The sequence below is a fragment of the Ammospiza caudacuta genome, chromosome 19 (assembly GCF_027887145.1).
Source record: "Ammospiza caudacuta isolate bAmmCau1 chromosome 19, bAmmCau1.pri, whole genome shotgun sequence".
NCBI lineage: Eukaryota > Metazoa > Chordata > Aves > Passeriformes > Passerellidae > Ammospiza > Ammospiza caudacuta.
In genome coordinates this window covers 4,288,257-4,313,132 of record NC_080611.1, presented here as the reverse complement: position 1 = coordinate 4,313,132, position 24,876 = coordinate 4,288,257, and the positions used below count along the sequence as shown (strand labels likewise).

Genomic DNA, 24,876 nt, shown 5'->3' with positions numbered 1-24,876 from the left:
GCCTTGTACACTTGAATTATTTTTCTATAAATCACAGCAAGCCCCACCAGGAAGCTCTCTCTCCTGTATATTTTAAAATGGTCACAAACATTCAAAGAACTCACCAGCACAAGATTTCTTGTTTCTCATAACTGTACCACAGAAGGGTTTCTGCTAAGATAGGGACCTTGGTCAAGGATTTTTGGGAGTTCTGGTTGTTTGGGATTTTTTTATACCCCTTAAGAGTTTGGCAGTATCTGCACAAAATTATAGATTTGAATTTTTTTTTTTAAATTATTTTACAAATGGTTCTCTTATATATCTCAACTTGCTAACATGGATTGTACCTAATTAAATCAACACAAAAGTAATTAAATTACACAAGAGTAAAACCACATCATTAATTAGGAAAGAAGTCCACAGTTCTGGAGATTCTCAGTCCATGCAGCCATGTATCAAAATGAAAACCAACTGGCAAGACAAAATACAGGTATGTTTATATGAGATTCATTGAAGGCTAATTTGTAGCAGTTTATTTGGCACTCAGTTGTCAAGAAGAGCAGTTTTCATTTCCTGTTTAGCATTTGTTTGAAAAACATGAGGATGTGATATTAAATCAAGATATTAAACCTTAGTAACACCCTAAAAGAATGAGGGGGAAAAAATGAAAGAGGACTTTTTAATAAACCAAAGCAACTTCATGTATAATTTTGCTTATAAAGATGAAATCTATAATATAAAACAAACCCACAGATAAAGCAAAATCCTTCTTTATTTAACAGTGAGCTCCCAATTCAGATTAACATGAAATTGTGCAAAGGCCACTGAGGTGAAATGAAGGGGCTGCAGCCTCATGGTTGGTAAATGCTGATTAACAGATTAAGAGATGGAATCATAAATGGATGTCAGTGTTACTGCTCTTTATATTGCTACACCAAAAATTTCAACCAAATGAACAGCTGTGCACATTAGAGGGGATCTTTCAGCTCTTGGCATATTAAAGAAATATGAATAAATGAAAAGCAATCATATGTCAGCAGCAGCCTGAGTAACTGAGGCCTCTCTCTTCAGATCAAATGTCAAAAGCAATACTTATATAGTTAATTGTAAAAAAGAATAGCTATCCATGATGCAGCTTGGAGAGTGCCATGATTTCTTGTAAATCTTGTCACAGAGCAATAATACTTCCCTTTAATGACCCTATAAATAGTTCTGAGCAGCTTTCTAAGATTATCTGATACCGAGTCAGACCAGATGAGAGCAAAATAAAAAAGTAAAGCATCAGATTCACAGAGGTACTGAAAACCCACAAGTCCTTGTTCATTAGTGTCCCTCTGAATTGGTTTCAAAATGCTTTTTGAAAGTACATAAACTTAGCACTTTAAATTTGTAATAAAATAGTTCATATAATTCTTATATGGCAAATGAACATCACAGAAGTTCATAATTAAAAGAGGTCAATTTAAAAAGCAACCTCATGAGAGCCATAACCTACTTACAATAAAATGACATTGTTTAAAAATCACTTTTAAGTTACTCATCACCACAAGATCCAAAAATCATTTTTCCCCCAAACTGCTCCTTGTGAACTTTCAAGTCTTTCTGCTCTCATTAAGGTGATGGGGAGAACAGGGTTTGGAGGAAAAAAATTCAGTAATTTGCTATTTGAGAAAAAAAAAAAAAAAGCTCTTTATCCCTTTTGGTACTCTGGAGAAAATGCAAATGTGTAGCAACAAGAGAATTTTAATCAGTGGCAGCACCCTTTAATCCACACATTTGTAGTGCTCAGTATATAAAAATCATATGCTGCAAATTGCAGGATAACAGGAGTGGGAGAGAGAGAGGCTTTGCAGTGCTGCTGGTCCCATTAATCACATATTGATTGAGCACTGAATGCTTTTTCAGGCTGCCTGACAGATTGGAATGGCTCTGGTAACCCCTCACTCAAATCCATGTTCTGCCTCATTCTCTTTTCCATCATTCATTAAATCTCCTGGGAATACACAGAAACCTCTCTCTGCTGCTTGTCCTCACAGATTTCTCAGCTTGCTGGATGTTCAGGTGCCCTCCAATCCCCCCATTAACACCTTGCTGATCTCACAGCAAGAACCTGCTGTGAATTTAAAAATCCCTTTCTCTATCCCTGGGAATTTAAAAATCCCTTTCTCCATCCCTGTAAAAAGATGCCCCTGGGCTGTTTGGCTGTGCTGCACTTGTGACACTGCTCCTGAAGAGCAGAAGTGACAGCAAATGTCACAGGAGATGCCACCCTCCCTCCCCAGGGTTAACCTTGGCAGCTCCTACAGGGCTACAACACGTGGGAGCTACTGACATGTGAAACAGTCTTTTTAAAATTGTCTTTAAAGACAAGGCATTAATATTCTGACTGGGCATAACAGAAGGTTGGTGAATTGTACTTTTCTAAAAATAGCTCCATGGAGTGTCTAAAAACACCTCCTGAGTGTTCCATGCCTGCTCTCTGCCCACCAAACACAACTGCAGAGTTTTATGTAGGCAGATGAAGTCAGGGTGAGCTGCAGTCACTGCCTGTTACATCACCTACAACAGTTCTGGATTAAAATTCAGTTACTGTGCCTGTAACCTTGCTTTCCTATTTGGTGGAGTAAGATTACACTTCAATTACATTTCAATTTTCCCAAAACAGACTGAGTAAAACAACTTAGGACAAGTGTTTCAGGTAATGCAGTAGAATAAACACTGCAATATTGTTCTGACAGTTCACATTCTGGGACTATTTCTATTTTTAAAAATTGTCTTAGTGCTCCCATCACAGATTTCCATCATTGATGAAAATGCTACTGAACTCAAAAGAATTATTTGAGATTCTGAGAGGGAAGCTCTGGATTATGATCCTTCATAAAGCAATACCCTGAGGAAGGCTCAGCACCTTTCCCAACACAGCTCAATTCTGAGATGCTGAGCCAGAAGCTGTTTTCCACCATCAATATCCCAGCCTTAAGATGGCCAAGGGTGATTTCTTCAAATTCTTGTAAAAATCTATCATGTCACACTATAACTTGATTGACTTCTTTACAGAAAAAAAAAAATTAAAAACAGCAAACCCAAAAAAGCCCACAACAGGAAAAAACCCAACCAAACAAAAAAACCCCATGGACCTGACAACTTAAGCACATGAAATAGATTAACAAACAAATGGTTGGGAAACAAGGAGCTGAGGGATACAGAATAAGGCAACATTTCCCACAGAAATACTTCCTCACATCTAATTGTTGAAAAATTCAATGCCAAATTGATTTCTCAGCTGTGCAGACACGATTTGCAATATAATCTACCTTATAAAAATATCACTCATTGAATACAGGAATTCAAATGTCTGCAGAACTAGAATATAGGAAAAATAATTTAAGAGACAAAACCCCAAACGAATTCTGTAGTGCATGGTAGAGTGAAATTAGGCAGTTACATTCTGAAAGGGACATCTCAGAAGAGAATTGTTCAATACATGGTTCCCTACATTTCCTTCCATTCCCAACAGCAGATTTTTAACAACACAATACCACGCTCAGATGGCCAAAGCAAGGAATAAAAGCCTTTCAAATGTGGCATTATTTTCCCCTCCTATTTCACATTGAGCTGCACTGAAGCAGCAGCTTCCTCCAGCTCAACCTCTGCAGCAACTTTCCACCTTTTTGACACTTCCCCAACCCCATGTGCTGTTCCTCCTGGCACAGGGATCAGATGCTGCTGTAGTCAGAGCCACGGGCAGCCAGGGCTGCTGCTGCTCCCCACTCCACGGTGAAGAAGGTGATTGTTCCAAAGAAACCCACCAGCACCATGATCAGGAGCTGCCACTGCAGCAGGAAATAGTTGCTGTAGAAATAGGCAACTGCAGCACAGATGGACTGAGAGGAAAAACAAAGGGAAAAGATTATCAGTGGGGATTTCCAGGCAGGTGCTGCTACAGAAGGATTATCAAAGTGACACAGAGACAGTTTAATATGAAGCTCTCAGAATGCTTTTGTAGTAGATAGAGAATCTTAAGGCTTCATTATACCTCAACATATGTCTCAGCATGTCCCACAACAGATTTAGTTTTTACTTGTTATTTAAACAGCATCCAACTGTAGAAAATGATCACCAAACTCCAGTGTTTGTAGCATTGCAAGCTGGTATTTCAAATGGTAAAACCATTACCAAAATCTCTGGTATTTCAAACCACTTTGTCTAGAAACAACACAGACAAAGCTTTAAGAAACTGTTTCCAGCTTCACAAAACTATTTTTCACCAAAATTCAGCATGAAATAATGTGCAGAGACATTTTTCTCAGCTGATTAAAAAGCCCAACCCAGTAATTCAGTAGCATCCCAACAATCCTACTTCCAAAAAGCTGTGTTAGGCAATACCTGGACAAACTTAAAGATGGCAAAGGCAGGAGCACTGTCCTCTGAATACAGGAATCCCAAAATGCTGAGGAGCTGGGTGTTGAAGCAGCTGTCCCCCAGCCCCAGCAGGAAGCTGCAGAGCATGGCCACCTCTTTGCTGAAGGAGAAAGTAATTCCAATTTAAAAGCCATTCCTTCAAACAGCTCACACATCTATAAAGTGTTTCTGGCAGGCTTATTTGGAAAGTGGGAATGGAAGAAAGTTATCACACTTTTAATTTCCCCAGAAAAGAGCTGGGAATGCCTGACTTGGCAAAAGGAGTGATTTCAGCAGCTTTAATTTCTTGAATGCCAGGACTTCTGTTACTGTTACCTGCAGTCAATTCTGCACTGAATTAGAATCACTAAAATAAGGTTTCAGTGCTTGGAGCCACAAAACCCACACAGCAGTGATTAAAAGCTGAGGCACATGGTGAGTTCAAAAATCTGCAGGGATGTTAGAGAAATACCAATTAATTTGGCAGAAAAATATTCCAGCTAAGAGCAGTCACCTGCACAGGCACAAATGCTTAGAATGCAAGTTAGCAGCTGGGTCTGCAAAACTGACAGCACAGGATTTTCACACAAATTGGTCAAAATACAGCCCAAAAGAAAGTTGTAATGATGAGATAAGAAAGCTTTCTATATTCTTCCCCCAAACACTGAGTGCTGTAAGGGACAGGCTGCAGTCACATCAAGTGGAATTTGACAAAAAGCACTGGAAGACTTTAAAAACCAGAGCAACAGGGCAAGGCTGGTGCTCCCTGATGTAAAACTGAGCCCAAGACTGTTTTAAAATAAACTGAATTCTTAACACTCACTACAATAGATGCTGGTCTTGCTATTGTGCTACATGTCAGAAACATCAGTTGCCAAGTGACACAACTGCTATTATTCATCCCCAGGCTTTTTATTCTTATGCCATTCAAGTTCCTAAATTGGGTGCACACTGGTGGAATATCTACCTTTAACAAAAACAGAATTCCTGAAAGCTTTTTCCAGGGAGTTAGTCACTACACAGAAAAAAAAAAAAAAAACTTCAAGAAATTTTCTGCAGAGAAACAATCTGTTTTATGCACCTCCTGAGTTACCAAAGGCAAAAAAAAAAAAAAAAAAATCCCACATACCTTGGAATCATATAAGCAACTTGATCTGTTCCTTCCATAGGAGCAATGGGGGCATCATTTGGCATGTTGAAAAAAATCAAATAAAAGGCAATGAAGTGGACAAGGATGCCCAGCATCACCACTGGGTTCCTGCCAGAGCAACTCCTCTTGCTCAGCAAGCCAAAGATTCCTCCCCCTGCAGGAGCAGAAAAAGGAGAGAATTCCATCAGAAGTGGAGATTTAAATACTGACAATTTAAATTATAAACGTTCCCACATCGGATAACAAAGATTGACTGACATGCAAACAGCCCCAAGGAGTTTGCCAGGGAAATGGGGCAGGAGATTGATCAGATGGGGGCTGATGAACATATTTCAGCTTTTAGCAAGTATTTAACCAGCAGCTCAGTACTGCACCATCACTAAGTGGAAATAGACAGCCTGTGCTCAGCTCTTAATTGAAAAACATGCAACTCAATGGATCTGAGCTGCTAATGAACAGTGGTTTTTTGCTAAACACCTCAGTGCTTGAGTCTACAGAAAAAAAGAAACATTTACTTAATGAATATTACCTGTAGCCAGATTTATTCAAATATCACATCTCATTTAACACAAGCAAACTTTTTAAAGGAAGAAATCCTTAGTGTAAGCATTTATTCAAAAATTTTAAAATTATATCACTCAAGAAGTAATAAAAATGCAAACATAATACTATTTAAAATAGCAAAATGGTTTCAATTCCCTAATAACACTGCAGCCCAGTGTTTCTCACGTTTGAAGTCTCTCTATTCCTCCACAGAGGAATGCAGAATATTAGAATTGGTTTACATCCACTTCACACAGTGTAAGGTATAATTCACAGTGCAGTGAGGAACCACAGTGCCAATTCTATTGCTGCTATTGCATTTTATGTTCACATAATTATTGCTGGAAGCTCCAAACACACAAAAAAACCACAAAACAAAAAAAAAAAATTAAAATAAATGTAATAACTGCATCAGCCTAATCGTTTTTGTTGTCAAAAGGTAGCAAGTTTAGACTCACCCAAGATTTCTCCAACACCAATAAAAATACCAGAGAGACCAATCAGGCTTTTCTCTTCACTGCCAAACCTGTTCACAGCACCAATGCAGGTTCCATACACTCCAGAAAAGAATGTTAACACCAAACCTCGGAAGAAAACCAGACAGAACTGATAGATGCACTCTCATAAAAGTAATGAAAAAATCTTTATGTCTAAAGGCTGTTTTGCCCTCAGGTATCTTTCAAATCAAATATTTAAATTAGATGTGGGTAATAAAAGCAAAGAGGGAATTTTAAAGGATGTAATTATTATATTCTTCTATACCAGTTCCTAAAAACCACATTAGCAAAGTGACACTAATTGGTGTCACAGGCACCCAGGTTCAGGGCTGCTACTCTTGACCCAACACCTAAAATGTTTATATTCAACAATATATAAAATATAGGTTTATAATAAATATATATGTTTATATTTTGTTATATTAAACAAATATAAACCTACAGTTTGTATTTCTACTTCTACAAAACCTCTGGAATTTTATCAAATAAAAAATGCCATGTGAAATAACACAAAGTAACTGAAGAAATAAGGCACAATTTCATTTAAGGATTTCCCCCCCCTTCAAGTTATGGCATTCCTAAAAGTCCCTGCAGGCTCAAATACCAATAAGGAGCTAAGAATCCTAAAATTAACTTTTTATACATACATAATGAATTTAAGCTGAGAAAGAACAACTGCCCTAAATTCTCTGTTTTAAACTGTTTTAAAACAGTTTTAAATTCTGAACAACTGTTTTAAATTCTCTTTCTTCCTTTCTATTGCCATTAATGTGAGGAAAGGTGACACCACTGCCTCAGGTAACATTACCATGAGCAACCATTAATTTAAAAATCTAAACTCAATAAAAAAGTGTATTTAAAAAAACACAAAATGTTACTCCTAAACAAAGAAAAACAGCTTCAAATGAAATTTTCTAATTTATATCCTTTGCTTTTTGGCTACAGCCAAATGCTGGTATAGCTCACCCTGCCCTGCCTGGATGAACTGCATGGCTTCAATAACAAGGGTGCACTTGGAGCATCTTAATTCCAGTAATTTTGGAATAAAAACCCTTGTTGGCCTCAGGGAATTTTCTGTTTTCCTACAGAAAGTAGCAACACCAACCCAGATCCAGAAGATGGCAGCAGATATTTTTTTCCCCAGTCTGGACTGAGTTATTTTTATGCCACCTGTAAAGCCAAATTTCAGGATGTTCAGGCAAAACCTGACTCCCTTCCCTTGTTATCTTGCTCCACATTCCCATCCCCAGAGGAATTCATGTGAATTAATCTGGGTTAACACAACACTGGAGATGCTGTGAAGTCATTTGTAACTCAGATTAGTGGCTGGAGCAACCCAACTCCAGAGTTACTCCTGCTGTTTCTCTACCAGGAGCTGCTGCAAACTGCAATGTTGATATTTTGATCACATTTACATTTTTCTTTTCACATAACAATAATTTTTCCTAACGGTGACTCAGAGCTTGGGTTCTAAAAGTGCATCTATTTTATAAAAAAACCTAATTTGAGCGTGAAAAAAACTATATCTGAAGCCAAATAAGGAGCAAGAAATGCCCCCCAAAAAAACCTTAAGGATTTTATAGGGTTTTTTTGGTGGAAGAATCACTTATATTGCAAAAATACATTTTTATTTTACAACTCATACATTGGTCCAAGGATGGCAGACCAAGTTTAACTGAAAGTTGCTAAAAAGGGTGAGAACTCTTGCCACAGCAAATCCTATCGATAAAAACAGCTGGAAATTGCTAAACTGATTCCAAATTGAACCAAGACTAAAATGAAGAGCATTGGGAATCTCTTAATGAAGGGATGATGTACAAACATTCTTTTAATTCAAATGCAATACAGCTGCATTAAACAAACAATCTCCAATCTATTGATAGTGCAATATCAAATCCCATAAAAGCCAGCTCTGTAAATTTTGCCTCTCACTTTGGGACCCAGAACTTTACTGAACCAGCACCTGCAGGTTTGGATGCACCCCTGCTCCTTCCCAGGACACAAAAATGTCATGAGTAACCCAAAAATAATTAAAATATCCAAATAATGTGTTCAGAGATATGGATTAAAATTCCAGTCTGTTGTTAAATTTCCAAACAATGCCCTGCCAGTGCTCCATGGTGAAATTCTGCTGGCTTCATACCTGTGTAGGCTGTGGTAACACTGAGAAGCAGCATCTCTTTGGTGAAGCTCAGTGTAATAGATTTCTCTGTAAGGAAACAATAAAGAAAATTAATAAAACTTCTGAGGATACTACTAAGATAATCTTCAGTTACTTCTGCTCTTTGCTTAAAGCAAGAATTGGTTATTATACAAACTGTGTATTAAAGTTTTATTTACTGTTTATTACAGCAGAGTGTCAAATAAACCAACTTAAATCTGCCATCTAGAAGAAATGTGCCATCCAAAAATTGTATTTTGTAACAAATGCAGTGAGGGAAATATTAAAGAGGAGATACACAGTTTTCAATTATCAGACAATTTTCTGCTCTCTGCATTTTTGTACTCTCAGTTCATGGCAACTGTCTCCTAAAAGGATAAATAGATTTTCAGTGAAGATCTCCACATCCTCACAACAAACTTAACAGTCTCAGGCAGAACACATCAAGCTTCAAAGGGAGCTGCAGATGCTTCAGTTCTAAACTGTTAACTGGTGACAAAATCAAACAACCTATTTGACTTCTTTTTATCTTCATATGTTTGTTGGTTTTTATTTTTCAGTCTCACTGCCTCTCCCAAGGAGTAACCTGCTCCTTTTGTGCTCACTGTTGTAAAGCAGTTTGGATCTGAGTCACATCAAAGGAGGAACACTCCAAATCTCTCCTGGACCACTCAGGTATGTGATTGAAGTGGTTTGTACAAGATCACATCATCAGCACAAACACAGAGAGCTGGCAAGGAGATGCCAGGTTCTGCTGAAGCAACTCTTATGTGAAATCGTACTTACTGAAGGCAGCCACTGCTCTCATCATTTTGTTTCGTGCAGACCTGGGTAAACAAATTATTTGGTCAAAATGGAAGAGAATAATCACTTTATTGCTGTGCTGGAAGGTACCTTCATTTTTCAAACTTTCTGTACATTTTCTACTGGAATATGCCAATGTATTTTTTAAAGTTTCTGAGATCTAAAGTAACCACAAAATCTATTTGCTGCCTGCACTGGTGAATGCTTGCTTAATAGAATCTTTCTTTTGAACATTTTTAGCTTTCAACATTTTTTCCACAGGCATGCTCACTGATGTTTTTCTAACATCTTCATTGTTCTTTAAATAAAGCAAAAATATTTAAGCTGATGCCTTAGGCAAAATTGCACTGAATCTGTGTAACTGTGCATTTCTAATGTATTTATCAGGGTGGAATATATACTTGGAGAAGACAGGAAAAAAACATGTTCCAGTTTGTAAAACAACTTATAAAAAAGGAGTATTTTCTGTTTATTCCAGCCTTTCAAATGGGCTGATGAGGGCAAGATAAATAATAATCAGTGGAGAAGAGGTGAAGTTTATCTTTTGCAAGGCACTTGCTTATCAAAGGAAAAAAACTTCATGTGCAGTACTGAACTTCACCCTTGAGAATATGCCTTATCAATAACATTATTTCTCATATATTCTAATTGTTAAAACAAAGACACTTTCGTGTTAAATCTGTGAATCCACCAGATTGCTGATAAGATGCCTGTTCCCAGCACAGAGGGGAAGTGAATGCACAATGTTCCTCTGGAGCTGTGACAACATTTATTGCCATCAACACTTACGAGCTCTCCCCCAGGATTTCATTAGTGGAATCATCATCCCCTGGAGCTTTTGTGTCCTCTTGTTTCCTAATCAGAAAGAACAGAACTGTGCCCACAAGACTGATAACAGTCAGAGCGATGAAGACAGTTCTGCGATCGCTCTCTGTGGAAAAACAAACAAGAGCCATAACCAGATGTGCAGAAGAGATCCAAACCAATCCAGCTACCTTCCAACAACTAACACACACATGCTACAGTGTTGAACACACACTAATTTTCTAGCTTACCTTCCACATGGAGCTGCTGGCAAACTCCTGTCTCAGTTTTATGGTGCTAATAAAATATCAGCAAATTAAAGAGGTCCCTCGCATTCTCTGCCATGCAAAGGCAATGACCAAGGAGCAGCCAATTAAAGAAGTGCATAAATTATTAGCAGAAGAAAGTACATTTTTGAATATTTCTGTAATTCAGACTGGACACAAACTGCCCCAAACCCCTTCAGATACCTAAGATAATCTCTTGACCAGCATCAGAACCATGACATGATAAACTGTAGGCACTAAAACCACCAAAACCTCAGTAACTGTCACAGCAGCTGGAGGGGACAATTCTGCTAAAAAGTTGGTTACTGCAGCACAGTCACAGTCACATTTAATGCAAAAGCCACCCCCAGTTACCAGCATTAAGCAGGGAAAAAAGCCAATAACAGCAAAGAGTTGTGACTGAACTAATGCATGACCCTGAAGATATTACCTATGCTTGTATTTACTTCCCTCTTGCAAACTTGTCCTAAAAATAACTTGGGTATGATCACAGATCCAAAAAGAGAAGGTGTGCTACACAGCTTGAAATGACTCTGCTATTTTTATATAGGTAGTAAAATAAGATTTGATTTTTAAATGTGATTTGATTTTTAAACGCTGTTAGGATTTCATATAAAATTTTCCAATAAAGAGGAATCTCAAGACATTTAAGATGGAGGGATGTGTAAGAGCAGAACTGCCTCATAGTTAATTGCTCTATTCTGTGGTTAGCAGAGCAGTGAAGTTTGGAATGCACAGAATTTGAGACCCTTCCCCAGGTTCAAAGTGTCTCCAGTATTTCCAGCAACACTTAAACCTTTGAATTACAGGTGAGAGAATGCAGAAAATGACCTTTAAATTTAGCCAGTGTGTCATTACCAAACCTGTATCTGTGGAGAACCTGAAAAGATGGAGCTAACAGAAACAAGAAGTGAACTGTTCTCTCTGTTTTGTTATTTCTGAAACCTGATAATTATCATTTAAAAGTCAACATTTTATTCCTGATTGACTTAAGCAGAATTAAATCATCTGTTAAAAGTTAAAAGAACTGACCATTCAAGTAGATATTCAACATTAGGACTAAATAAGGAAAATTATCAGCAATTATAGAACAGGAGAATCAAACTTACCTGTTTACAGAGCACTGCCTTCCCAGCAGCACTCATTTTTGATTATTAAAATTTATTTTCACCACTTTTCTTAGTGAATTTCCACCCCTCTACTTTCCTTGGCCTGAACAGTTGACAGAAATCTTTGGTTTAAAACCAGATTATTGACATTGTGTGGCTCAAGAACATTAATAAAGTCTACTGTTACTCAGTTGTTCTCTTTGCCAGTTAAGCACAACATCAAATGGAAAAAATACAGCATTAATTACAATCCCATCAGGAAGTTCATCTCATAAACTCTGCCAAGAAAGAAAGGGAGTTCTTTCTCCACGTTCCCAGCAGTGCTGCCTCATCTCAGCCACTGCCCCCAACAGTGCTTTGTGCCAGCACATTTAATAAAGACATGAAGTAAAAACTGAGATGGTTTTCCTTTATTTTCCTTTATTTCATAGCTTTATCAATCTCCAGTATGATTTAAAGAACCCTCCACACCAGGAGCTTACTTTGGAATAGCACAGTGTGTACATTATTACACATACAGCCAGAACACTTTCCCCAGGTAAATTTTGGCACAAATGTGTCTGCACAGGGAAAATCCCACAGTAGCTGCTGTGGGAAATCTCCAAGAAGAGACTACCTACAACAAACTGGGAGGAAAAACAAAAATAGTCTGCTTTTGTATAAGCTTCCTGCCACTTTGGAGTTCATTATTTCATCTGTTAATCCATGCTACTGTGTTTGAAGGTTGGCCACATAAACAAGCAGTACCCACCTGATATGTGAGTTTTTCCTTGCCAAGCCAAGTATATGTACAGATTTCCAAAAATCAAGCTGAAAACAAAAAGAATAAAGGTCAACAATACATTCTATGAAAATATTAGGGTACTAACACCACATTAGTACTATTTTATACAACAACAACATCTCAAAGCTGTGCAATCGTGAAAGAAATAAAGACATGAGTCACTCTCCATGTCAACTGCTTCTATATAAAACTCTAACAAATTTGAGGATTCTGCCCCAAAATGCTGGCTATTCGTTTTTATCAATCAAGACACAAGGTGGTGGCAAAAATGAAGAAATCTGCATCTAAGCTGCTTCTAATTTTGGAAGCATGTAGGTTAGAAAGCTGACATATTTCTGGAGGTGATTTTGTAATACTTCCTCTGCAGGGTCATGTGTTTTGTCTGAAGGATTGTTCAGCTCAAGGAAATTCTGTGTCCCTAACTACCATTTCCCAAAATACAGTCATTCTGAATAAATGATTTTGAACAGTTTTAAAGCTAATTTTCCTCTTATTAACCCATGTATTTTACTCACTGTAAAACCCACAATCAGGTGGGTTTGTGAATTTGGTACTCTGATAACATACTGAGGGGTTAATTCTGGAACTGAAAACTTTAGAAACACAAAGTTTGACAAATGCATGCTGCTTCAGGCTGATGTTCTCCCAACCCTGGATCCCATCCCCACAGCAGCATGAGCAATGCAGGCTCAGCACCCTCAGCATTTCTGCAGTTCATTCCCCTGGTTATCCCCCAGATATATATTCTGGGAGAATATTCAGAACTGCTGCATTAGAGGTGGTAAAAGAATCTGTCTTCAGGAACTATCTGTGCACCTGTCTCCCATGAATTTTGATTCCTTTTCAATCCTGCTCACACCACCCAACTCTACACACTCCCAAGGCTGCAAGCTCCAAAAATGTAATCACCCACTGTAAAAAGCACTTTATCTGTCTCAAACCAGTCCCTCCCTACTCTCACCCAGTGACCCCAGTTCAGCACAGCAGCATTTTGTGAGCAATAGTTCCACACTCAGCTCCCCTGCTGCCCACATTTTGGGGATAATCATCCTCAGCTGCTGTTCCTCCACAGGAAAGAGTCCCAACCTTTTCAGTTTCTCCTCAAGCCATCAGCTCTATCTTCTTGTATAATTTCAATTTTTTTTTCTATGTCCTAATTGTATTACACTCCCACGAGAGGCATTAACTATCTCTGCACAAAACACTTAATGGCCACAACACAGCATTCCCTGCCTTGTTCTCACTGCCCTTCTTGATGCTGAGCTTTTTGCTGATTTTTTTTAGTTGAGCAGCACTCAAAGTTTAATATCAGAAAGCCACCAAAAACAAGATTTCTCTTCTGGCTTCTGACTGCCAGGTCCAACTTTAGTATCTTCACCTTGGCAGTGAGAACCAGCTTTTCCCTCATTAAAGGACACAAATTGGAACAGCCCTCCACAACCAAAATTGCTGTTACATCCCTCAAATGCTCCCCTAACAGAAATATATATTTTTAGCAGCTGAGATTGCAATAATCAGCTTTCTTTCATTCCCTGTTCTGTAATGCACAGCACCAATAAAAACATTGCTTCCATCTCTCCTTCCCACTGACTGCAAGGTCCCAGGGGAGTCATTTTCAATGCAAAATGTGTAAAAAGGCAGAATGTGTGCACAACCAAAAAAATTAATTAACAAATAAAGTTTACCTGAACTGTAGGAGTGCCCAAAATATTCCACTGTTCCTTCCAATGGTGTTTTCATCAGAATTTTCAGTCAAGCAATTTCCCTGGGCTGTCCAGAGGACTGAAACAGACAGAATATATTGTTCAGGAAATAAAAATATTTTAAAGGCATATTCAAATCTCATTAAAAAAACAGTCAGCAGAGTAAGAACAATGCTTACCAGCAGCTGCAATGCCAATAAGCACAGAGGCAGTGTAGAAAGCCCATGTGGCTGGCTGGATGAAGACTGCAATGTACAGGCTGGAACAGAAGAGATCAGGGCATTGAATACTGACCTAAAGTGGACAGTGCTCTTTAACAACCAGATTAAAGCACTTAGGTGCTTCTAAATCAGCTACTCTCTCCTAAGGAATGTTGAAAAACAGGTTGTACGTGAAAAATCTTTTTACCCTTCTAAGCACATAGAATTTTTAAAATATTGTTATTAATCTGAGAGCATAACCTCAATTCCACAGTCAGCAAAGTCTGGAAATGCTGTGGAAAAAAATTTGCTGTTTCCAGTACTCTGCAGTTAAACACCTGGAGTATCTCTGTGAGAGGCTTTGTTTAGCCAGTACAATTTCATGTATGGCACAGGAGCCTTAGATGTGAAGAGAAATTTAAAAATATTTCCAAGGAAGCAGGAAAAAAATCAAAATCAATACTTACCTATAAAACACACCACTAATCACCATAGAGAATTGAGGTCCCACTATTGCAACCAGGGAAGGTGATATAAGATTTGATGCAGACAATACTCCATAAATAATGGACATGCTACAAAAATTTTAAAAGAAAAGAGTGTTAAATACTTAAAATAAAATATAGGCTAAAATATGACTTAAGAGTGATCAGTGGATTTCAAAATATCAAGTTAAGTACATACATAACTTAAGAGCAAAGCTTCAATGGCTCATTTCCCTACTTTCTTCTGTTCCCTTCACCCATGTGGGAATTCAGGAGTGAACAATATTCCCTGGATTGCTGAGTAGAGTCCCAAACTACTGCAGGCAATGACATCTTGGAATTTACAGCAGGCATTTGTCAAACTGCCTGAACAGCAGTTATTGTATTTTGTACCTGTAAGTCTAGAGGAGAATGTTCTAGAACCTCATTTATCTGCCAGTGAGGTTTTCATCTTCTGCCAGATACACCACAGAAATTTTACAAACATATTTTGTGCCAGTGGCATTTTTAGTTTAAATTAAGACAGTAAACCCTTCAAAGGAGCACTGAGGTTTTCCTACAGGACAGTTTAATTTGGAATGCAAAAGGTCCCTGATCATGCCTGACAAGTTTGACTCAATGAGAATGGTTTTTTGTGGCTTTGCTTGTCTTTCTGACTGCTCCTTTCACATTTGAGCTGTATTTCCTGAGAGCTGATCCACACCACCTGTCCTACACAAACACCACGTACAAAAGCAAACAACCAAGGCCTGAGTTGGCAGTTTTATTTATTTTTAAACTTCCACCTTCTTCACCTCCTAAGGCAAATGTTGAGAATGTGATGACAGTGGTTTTTCACCCTATAAAGAAAACATGCAAACCAGATATGTAGTTCAACTGGAAATAATTCAGAGCAGAGCTGTGAGAAGCCTGTTTTAAACTGCTTTAAGTGTGTCAATAAATTATGAAGTCAGCAGAACTCTGCAATCTCTTGAGAGTGTCTCTCTGCTGTAACTAACTTCACCCTGCAAGGAGCAAAGTAAGAAGAAAATCTGTGTAATTACCTCGTGTAGCCACTGCCATGGAAGTCTGTGTTGTTTAAATTTGTGATAACAGTTTGCTGTGAGGAGAAGATCATACATTGTAATATGTCAGAATCTATCTTGTATTTTGAAAAACACCTGCATTGGTTTGAAGTCAGTATCAAACATTAGAATTATTCATTAATAGACACTACAAAGAATTTTAAATGTTAATTACAACTCACACCACCTCCACAACAAAGATGCAGGAGATACTTGGCAAGGAAACATCTATGTTTGAAGAAGAAATTAGTACTTTATTACTAAATCATAATTTTATGAGTTAGCTAAAATACTTCACAAAACTTCTGTTTCACTTAAGACCTTTCTTATGTAGATAGGTATGACTATCTTAATTATAAAAGTGGGGAAAAAAGGAGAAGCTTCAGAATAATCTTGACTTAACTATGAATCTCTGCTAAGAGTTTCCACTCTTTTCAGCTTCCCATTATTTCCCTATTCCTTTTTTTTTCCCCTTGAATCAGCTTTAGTGATCATGAGACCATGCAGTTAGCTGGACTGCCAGGCAGATCTGATTAAAAGTCACTTGTACAGACTTTTATGACCATGAATTACATGATTGCATGATCACAAAGTCCAATTCAGTGAGGTGCTGAATTCATTGCAGGATTTCTGAGATCATTGGGCTGCCCTTGAGAGCTCACAGAAAGTATCACACTGCACTGGAACTTACAAAAACTACCCCAAGTAGTTATTTATGTAATATTTCTGTCTTATTCTGTAATGCACTGTCTAAATATTTCTGTAGTTTTCTGTAATGCAGTGAAGGACATTTATCTATCTGAACCCAGCAAGGATCCTTCTTGCATGTGAGAAAAGAGCTGTAAGCCCTGTGGGCTCAAAGGGGATGTTGAAATCTAACTGCCCTGCAGGAGCAGAATTAACAGTACAGCTCAGGAAGTTAAAGGGCTAAACCTGGCAGTAACACACGTCTACAAATTTAAATAGTAACAGCAAATTTGGATTATGCTGTGCTCAATTTTTGCTCTGCAAAGAGATACTAAAGAGCAGCAAGTACCTCCTTCAGCTGGAAGGTGACTTGGCAGTTTAGTAATTGTAGAAATCTGTCAGGTGTTATCCTCATACTCCCCCTCAATATCTAGTTTGTTAGATTATGAAAATCCCGTTAATAATAGCATGGTTAATAATAACTTAGGCAAATATTTTGAAAGGGACAATACAGAGTATGCAAGGCTCAGTGTAATTCAATTGTCTAACATCACAAGTGTTAAAGCAGAGATTATTTTAAACCTCAAACATTTTATAAGAGTATTTTTCTACTTTCCAAGCAATCAGGCTCAGTTTTATATGTAGCTATGCTATCATAAAGAGATAACCCGCTGAATTATTTGGTTAAACACATTAATCTACTTCAAACTAAACCAAAAGAAGATAAATGTCAAAGTATTGTGCACATTAGGAAATCCCAAATAAAGCAACATTAGAGCACACAAAAGACAAGCCAGGATAAAAAACTGAGACAGAAACGTGGCACGAATTGAAAGTGACACCTACCGCGATATTTCCACAGGACTGGAAAGCAGTGAATATAAACATAAACGAGACTCCCAAAATAATGATGTTGAAAAGCTTTTTTCCTTCCGGAGACATTTTGTGTATTTTTCCCAAGTCCTCCGCTTCAGTCTGGAAAAACTCTTTTTTCTTTTAAAAGTTTCCTCTTAACCTCTGTTTAAAAAAAAAAAAAAAAAGCATAAAAGAAAGCAAGCTTCAAAAATAATGACTACTTAGGGTTACTTATTAGCTACCAGAAAATATCAATTAATCAAGAATCCTGGAAACCTTTTAAATAATATGCAACAAAACTTGAAAAATAAGAAGGTGTGGTACAAAAGGTGAAGTCCAGGATTCTCTCTACCTGTTCCCATGAGGGTTTAGGGCTGATAATGATTACCTAGGGCTACTTATTAGCTACCAGAAAATATCAATTAATCAAGAATCCTGGAAATCTTTTAAATAATATGCAACAAAAACTTGAAAAATAAGAAGGTGTGGTAGAAAAGGTGAAGCCCAGGATTCTCTCTACCTGTTCCCATGAGGGTTTAGGGCTGATAATGATTACCTAGGGCTACTTATTAGCTACCAGAAAATATCAATTAATCAAGAATCCTGGAAATCTTTTAAATAATATGCAACAAAAACTTGAAAAATAAGAAGGTGTGGTACAAAAGGTGAAGCCCAGGATTGTCTCTACCTGTTCCCATGAGGTTTTGGGGCTGACTGCAGGGTGTTACTCCATGGCATCCCTTTCCCAATATCGAGCAGGTGAATGGGCTCAGCTTCTCGGCATTGCTGAAATCAGAATTGCGCTCCCCGGCCTCTCAATCACCTGACGAAGGGAGGATGAGCCGCTCGTACATTTCCATGTCCTGCACAGGAAATAAAGAACATTTCAGTGCCTGGATCAGCTGACCCAGCCCGATGTGAGAGCCCTTGTGCACTATGGGAAATGCAGTTTTGGCAAAGCAACCTTTTTCCTGATTAAAGCGGTGAAAATGTCCCAGCCCTTAAAATAAAGTTATTTGTACCAGTTTTTCAGATTTGTGATTTCTCGGCACTAGATAACACCTGGCAAAAAAAAAAAAAAAAAAAAAAAAATTAAAAAAATTAAAAACACACACACAAAAAACCCCCAAAACCTTACAAACCAAACCAAAAAATAAAAACCCCACTCAACGACAGAATCATGGAATCACAGACTGGTGAAATTTTTGATGGAAAGGGACCTTAAAGTCCATCTCATCCCACCCCTGCCATGGGCAGGGACACCTTCTCCAGGACCAGGATGCTCCAAGCCCACTCCAACCTGGCCTTGAACACCTCCAGGGACAGAAGTGATATTATTAATCTTTTACTTCACAGTATTTCTAAATAATCAATTTAAGATTAATTGATCTTCGAGTCATTAAGATCTCTGTTAAAACATCAGCAAAACTGAGAGAGGATCAGGCATTGATCAAATGGCCACTTTTTCCTGTTACCATCCTTTGTCTGTTCTGTTGGGCCTCTGGGATTGGAGAATTCAACTAAATCAGTTCTACTTTAATGCTGGCCAAAAGGACAGAGAAGGAAATGCAGAACTGATTGATGTAAATGACAAATCACATTTTACCTCTGCTGTCTACAGTAAAGGGTTTAAAGAAACAGAGGTCTCAAAGGGAGAAAAGGATATTGGCCCAGGAGTTAGAAGGGCTTGTTGAGAGAGTTCAAACTAGATCTGAAGTGGGATAAGGTTTGCTTGACAAACCTGATCACCTTCTGTGATGAAACAACTGCATGGACGCATGAGGGAGGGCAGTGGATACTATCCATCTTGACTCCAGCAAAGTTTTCAACACTGTGTTTCACAACACCCTCCTGGAGAAGCTCAGCATGGGAAGAGTGGGCAGTGAGATGATTGAGCACTGGCCGAATGGAAAATCCCACTCATAATCAGTGGCACTGGGTCCGTTTGGAGGCCTCTCACTGCTGTCCTCAAGGTTGTTTAACCCTTTTATCAATGACTTTGATGAGGGATCAGTGCCTCCTCATCATTTGTGAGGAGGCATCACATCACCATGTGCTGATGGCACAAAGTTGGGAGGGGTGCCCATAGCCCAGAGTGCTGTGAGCCCCTCAGAGGTACCTGGGCAGGCTGGGGAGGAGGGCAGAGAGGAACTGCCCAAAGTTCAGCACTGACAAGTGCAGGGTCCTTCACCTGTGGAGATTAAAAAGTGGGGAAAAAGGGAGAAGTCCCAGGCATCAGCCCAGGCCGGGACTGAGTGCCTGGAGCAGCAGCTCTGTGGGGAAGGAGCTGGGGCTCCTGGTGGCCAAGGAGCTGTCCATGAGCAGCACTGTGCCCGAGGGCACGAGTGTGAAAAATGCATATTTTATGATTGGCTTTTCGCAGATTTTAAAATGAATATTATATGTGTTATGTTAGAAAGTTATGCTGTATTCATTCTTTTAAGTAGTGTGTTAAATGTAGTTTTAGGTTATAACAAAATGTTAGAAAGGACTCATACTGAGATAACAGTCACAGGACACCAAAATCTTTCAGAGAAAGAGAATTTATTGTTCCATTATCAGGAGAAATGAACTTCTTCCCGCCTTGTTCGGGCAGGATGACGCCTTTAGGATTTTGAGGAAGAAGCTGATGCTGACCAGACAGAATCTTGTATTTGAATGGAATTTATGCATCATGTATGAGATGTATGAATATGCAAAAGGTTATTGTTTTTAAGGGTTAATCCTCTGTTAATGTGGGTCCTTTTTCAGGCTTATGCTGCCCAGAAAAAGGTACCCATAACTCTTTGTTTCTATTGTCTCATATTGTCCTAATTCAAATTGTCCAAATTATTATTACTCTAATTGTATTACTATTTTTATAGCCATTTTATTACTACTAAACTTTAAAAATTTTAAAAACAAGTGATTGGTGTTTTTCACAGAGAGCATTTCCAGCAGGTCAGGGGTGATGCTGCCCCTCTGCTCAGCCCTGGCCAGGCCTCCCCTGGAGGTCCCTACCAACCTGACCCACCCTGTGAAATAAAATCTGCACCCCAGCCACAGTTACATATATTTAATACATGCATTACATGCTCTTTTAATTCCTAAGCTGTGTTTTTTTTTTAATGTAAGTGTTTTTCAAAACAGCATTCAAAACAGCAAATTTCCATTTGTAGAGGAAAGTCAGTGTGATTATTCAGAGGCTGCTTCACAAAGATGCAATTAAAATATCAAGGTGAGGGGTCTTAACACAAAAAAAGCTCTCTTCTTCCTTTTTAAGATTATTAATTTATAGTGCAGAATTTTAAGATCCTTAAGGGATAGTGTCCCACTCATTATTTTCTCCCTTATGCCAGTACAAGCTTCCATCCTGCTGTACAGCAAACTGGGCTGGTGGGCTGGAACAATTCCTTTGGCAACAGCAATGTGTATTGAAGTGACTGAAACTAGGAAACATCTTCTGTCATTTTAGGAAAATTACTGTAAAGATGAACTTCAAAATTCTCCTCTGAAAAAGGGCTTCAGCAGATGAAACAGCGAATTCTTTAATCAAAGCAACACAAAATGTCAAACCAGTACCAGTTTATTTGATTTCTGAAGTCACTTGTAGCAGGAAACAAACTGTTGCTTCTGGATTTTTATTCATGGCACTATTTATACTTCTTCAGGGAAAAAAAAATCAAAAACAAACCCACAATTATAGTAAAACTAAGAATTTAAATTCTGTTACTGAAATAATTGTTCATATCGATACTGTCATTGGATTAAACAGATCAGAAAAAAAAACACAGGGTTATGGAACAGCTGGGTAGAAACTTTCAAAATTGTTTTGAGAATGAGAACCAGGCATTACAGTTCATGAGTTTGAGCATTTTATTCATGCCTGGGGTGACCGAGCAACAACTTTTGGGGTGGGGGGGGAGCAGCTTTCACGGAATTCCTTGGACTCAGAAGTTGCTTATCACCCTTACACAAGGGCTGTGCAAATCTCCCACAGCACGAACCTGCACAGCGGGCCGGTATGAGGATGATTTTAGCATTTCCCTGCTCGGCTTACACAGGCACCGAGGAGCCGGCGGGAAGCGGATCCACCGCGGCACATCCAGAGCAGCCGGGGCCTCGGAGGCTTCCCCAGGCACCGCAGCGATGAAGGAGAGCCCGCTCCGGGCTGCCCGGCCCCTCACAGTCGCCACAGGCACGCAGCGGAGTGTGGGCAGGAAAGGCACGGAGCTCGCACAGCAGCCGCACCGGGAGAACCGCTGTGGCAGACCCCAGCCCTATTCCCCTCACGGCTCTCCCCTCCACGTCCGCCATTTTAAACCGTCCCCGCCCGCCCGCGCCACAAGTGATTCACTTCACCATCGCATTTTTTCCCTCGGCGGGGTTTTGTCGCCTCTCTCCCTCTCCCACACACACTGCTGTGCCCTAATTTTTTATTGTTGCTGCTATTTTGGGGTGGTTTTTTTACGGTTTTCAACACACATTGTTCAAAAATTTCCCCGCCTCCACCGAGCTCTTCCGGGTCACGGCGGCGGCGTTTTAACAACCACTTTCCAACTGCCGGACGAATTATTAATTTACAGGGGGATTCCCCACGCTCCCTCCGGGACCACCTCGGGGAAAAGGAGAAAAAAGGGTTCGGGGGTCGCTCCCGCGGCGCCGCGGGCCGGGCGGTGCCGCGTTTCCTTCCGGGGCGCCGCCGGCCATTTTGTGGCGTTAAGCCGCGCGCGCGGGCGGTTCCCTCTCATTTCCTCGTCGCGGCGGGACGGGGCGGCCGCTCCTGGCGCTTCGCTCCGGCCTCGGGCCGCCCCTCGGACCCTGAGGTGGGTGCTGCTCCCTGCGGACCCCGCGGCTTTCCCCTATGCGCTGTAGCTCTCTTCCTTTTTGGACTCGCCCCGCGGCGTGAGGCGCGTCGCCCTCAGGGCCGCGCCGGCTGCTGACCCCCTTGAAACCCCTCAGGTTTATTCTCTTCGTCCGCCGCCGCCCCTCAGGGGCTCCTGCCCGCCATGAGCTACGGCCGCCCGCCGCCCGATGTGGAGGGCATGACGTCCCTCAAGGTGGACAACCTGACCTACCGCACCTCCCCGGACACCCTCCGGAGGGTCTTTGAGAAATACGGCCGCGTGGGCGACGTCTACATCCCGCGGGACCGCTACACCAAGGAGAGCCGCGGCTTCGCCTTCGTGCGCTTCCACGACAAGCGGGACGCGGAGGACGCGATGGACGCGATGGACGGGGCGGTGCTGGACGGCCGGGAGCTCCGCGTGCAGATGGCCCGCTACGGCCGCCCGCCCGACTCACACCACAGCCGCCGCGGGCCGCCGCCCCGCCGGTACAGCAGCAGCGGCTACGGCCGCCGCAGCCGCAGGTGAGCGCCGCGGAACGGGCAGCGGAGTTTGGGCAGTAAAGGAGATGAGCCTCAGCTGTGCGCCTGTGCAGTGGGAGCCGTTTGTTTTCATGTTGGTTGCCTAGAGAGGTAGCGAGGTCTCCGTCACTGAATGGTAGGGACGCAGAGTTGAGCCATGCGCTCTAGGCCGATCCTGCTTAAGCAGGAAGGCTGGACCGGGTGACCCGCTGTTGCCCCTTCTAAGCGGACCGATTCTGGGATTCTGTGTCCTTTTCCCAGTGAGTTTCGCGGTGGGGCTGAGAAGAGGAAGTGGGGGGTTACTAGAGGTTTACTAGCACAGGCACGTGGGGTTCCCTCGGAGTGGAAGAGTTTCGCCCTGTAGTAGGTTTAGCCCCCGGCCACTCACTCTGAACAATGGCGCCCTCGTAACACTCATTTTCTTGCCCACGTGCGTCCTGTTCCGCCTTCCCTGTCCCGCAGCACTCGCTCCAGTCCGTGCGTCACCTCTGAGCAACTTCTAACGCGCCCTTTTTTTTTTTCTTTCCTCCTGGTGTGTTTTAGCCCTAGAAGACGCCGTCGCAGCCGATCTAGAAGCAGGAGCCGCTCTAGGTCCCGCAGTCGGTCCCGCTACAGTCGATCCAAATCCCGGTCTCGCACACGCTCTCGGTCTCGCTCCACCTCCAAGTCCAGATCTGCCAGGAGATCCAAGTCAAAGTCCTCATCTGTCTCCAGATCCCGATCCAGGTCAAGATCCCGGTCTAGATCTAGAAGCCCTCCCCCTGCCTCAAAGAGGGAATCCAACTCTAGATCCAGGTCTAAGAGCCCTCCTAAGTCTCCGGAAGAAGAAGGAGCTGTATCCTCCTAGGAACATGGTAATGTACCTCGGGGTCAGCACAGGATGCATGTTACTTTATTAGATCGCTTAGGTGGGGTGTTGGGTAGTTCTTGGAGCATTAATAGCCTGAACCAAGTGAATCCTAGTGGGGCACATTGTTGTTGGTTTTGGTTTTTTTTTCTTGAGCAGTGATTTTTTTGGTTATTGATTTAGGGAAATAATTACTGAAGGGTTTTCTACGGAGAAATTTTTTTTTTTAACAGAGAAAATGTTTTATTGCAAGATTAATGCCTTGGTTTTAATAAAATATTGTATGAGACGCAACCTATGATGAAAATGACTATTTCTTACTGTATTTATCCAACATCTGCATTTTCCCCTTTAAAGCTGCGGTCTCCTGTTTGCTAAAAGAATATTGGCCAGTATTGCAGATTTTAACTGATTTGGCTGATCCTCCAGGGACCAGTTTCTGTGGGCGTGTGTTGGAGCAGGTTTGTCTTACACTGTTAAAGATACACTATCCTTTTAGAACGGAAGATCGGTTCAGTGGCCGTTGTACTGACTGGAGGTAATAACTGTCCTAGAAAAGTGGTAAAATTCCTTGCAACGAGAAAACCACGGAAACTAGTTTTTCCTCAAGTCGACATCTTGAAGAGGCATCTAAGGATACACTGGGTGGGGAAAGGATAGTGTGTCTTTAACCCTTCAAACTGTTTGGTCCTATTTTTTAAAAGGAAAGGGCCTGAGCTAGCTCTGGAGTTAGATAATTGTAGCAAAATTAGTCACATTTTCGGTTTTGACTGCTAATTAGAGCTTAGTTAAGTCTTTATGAAGAAGTATTAGTTTTGTAACTTTTATAGAACTCTGAATAATTGAGTGGTGAACAGGCTGAATTGAAGTTAATGGTGGCTTGATCTACAGCCTGGTGCTTATTCTCCTTTGTAACTAAATATTTTAACCAAACCTTACATTTGGCCTCTGAAGTAAAGCAACACACGGGGGGGAGGTGGAACACTGTGGAAATTCCTAAAACTTAATTAAATTAGTCAAAGCCAGTTGAAACACAACTAGAAGTATCCCTGAAGTCATCCACACCCAAAATGGACAAGGTAGAAACCTGGCTGAATTTTTCTCTCTTCAAACCTAGATGCTTCAGCTAAATGAGAGCCCAGATAAAGGACGCCTTTGGGGGGAAAAGA

The 24,876-nt window shown here is 40.6% G+C and overlaps 2 protein-coding genes across 10 annotated transcripts in view; one reads left to right on the top strand and one right to left on the bottom strand.

The window, feature by feature from the left end:
- Window positions 1-367: 367 nt before the first annotated feature.
- MFSD11 (major facilitator superfamily domain containing 11) lies at window positions 368-18,378 on the bottom strand. The gene is made up of 14 exons (XM_058817047.1): window positions 18,202-18,378; window positions 17,505-17,675; window positions 15,951-16,006; window positions 14,890-14,997; window positions 14,402-14,481; window positions 14,205-14,301; window positions 12,487-12,545; window positions 10,325-10,466; window positions 9,518-9,558; window positions 8,714-8,779; window positions 6,532-6,657; window positions 5,510-5,684; window positions 4,366-4,501; window positions 368-3,863 (listed from the first exon to the last, which is right to left on the bottom strand). Exons 2-14 carry the CDS (start codon window positions 17,598-17,600, stop codon window positions 3,696-3,698), a joined length of 1,350 nt encoding a protein of 449 aa, XP_058673030.1. The 5' UTR covers window positions 17,601-17,675; window positions 18,202-18,378; the 3' UTR covers window positions 368-3,695.
- A 3,655-nt stretch (window positions 18,379-22,033) lies between these two features.
- The window catches only part of SRSF2 (serine and arginine rich splicing factor 2), a 4,345-nt gene continuing 1,502 nt past the window's right edge, over window positions 22,034-24,876 (top strand). For 2 of the 9 annotated variants that reach the window (XR_009275512.1, XR_009275509.1), the window contains exons 1-5: window positions 22,035-22,318; window positions 22,455-22,863; window positions 23,404-23,714; window positions 24,065-24,168; window positions 24,825-24,876. The exon at window positions 24,825-24,876 is cut by the window's right edge. Coding sequence is in view for 3 of the 9 variants with exons in the window: in XM_058817167.1 (XP_058673150.1) it covers window positions 22,502-22,863; window positions 23,404-23,707 (666 nt within the window). In the remaining 6 variants the exon portion in view is untranslated. Of the gene's footprint in view, window positions 22,319-22,454; window positions 22,864-23,403 lie in introns of all 9 variants that reach the window. The other 7 variants (XR_009275511.1, XR_009275507.1, XR_009275508.1 and 4 more) reach the window with 5 other exon arrangements.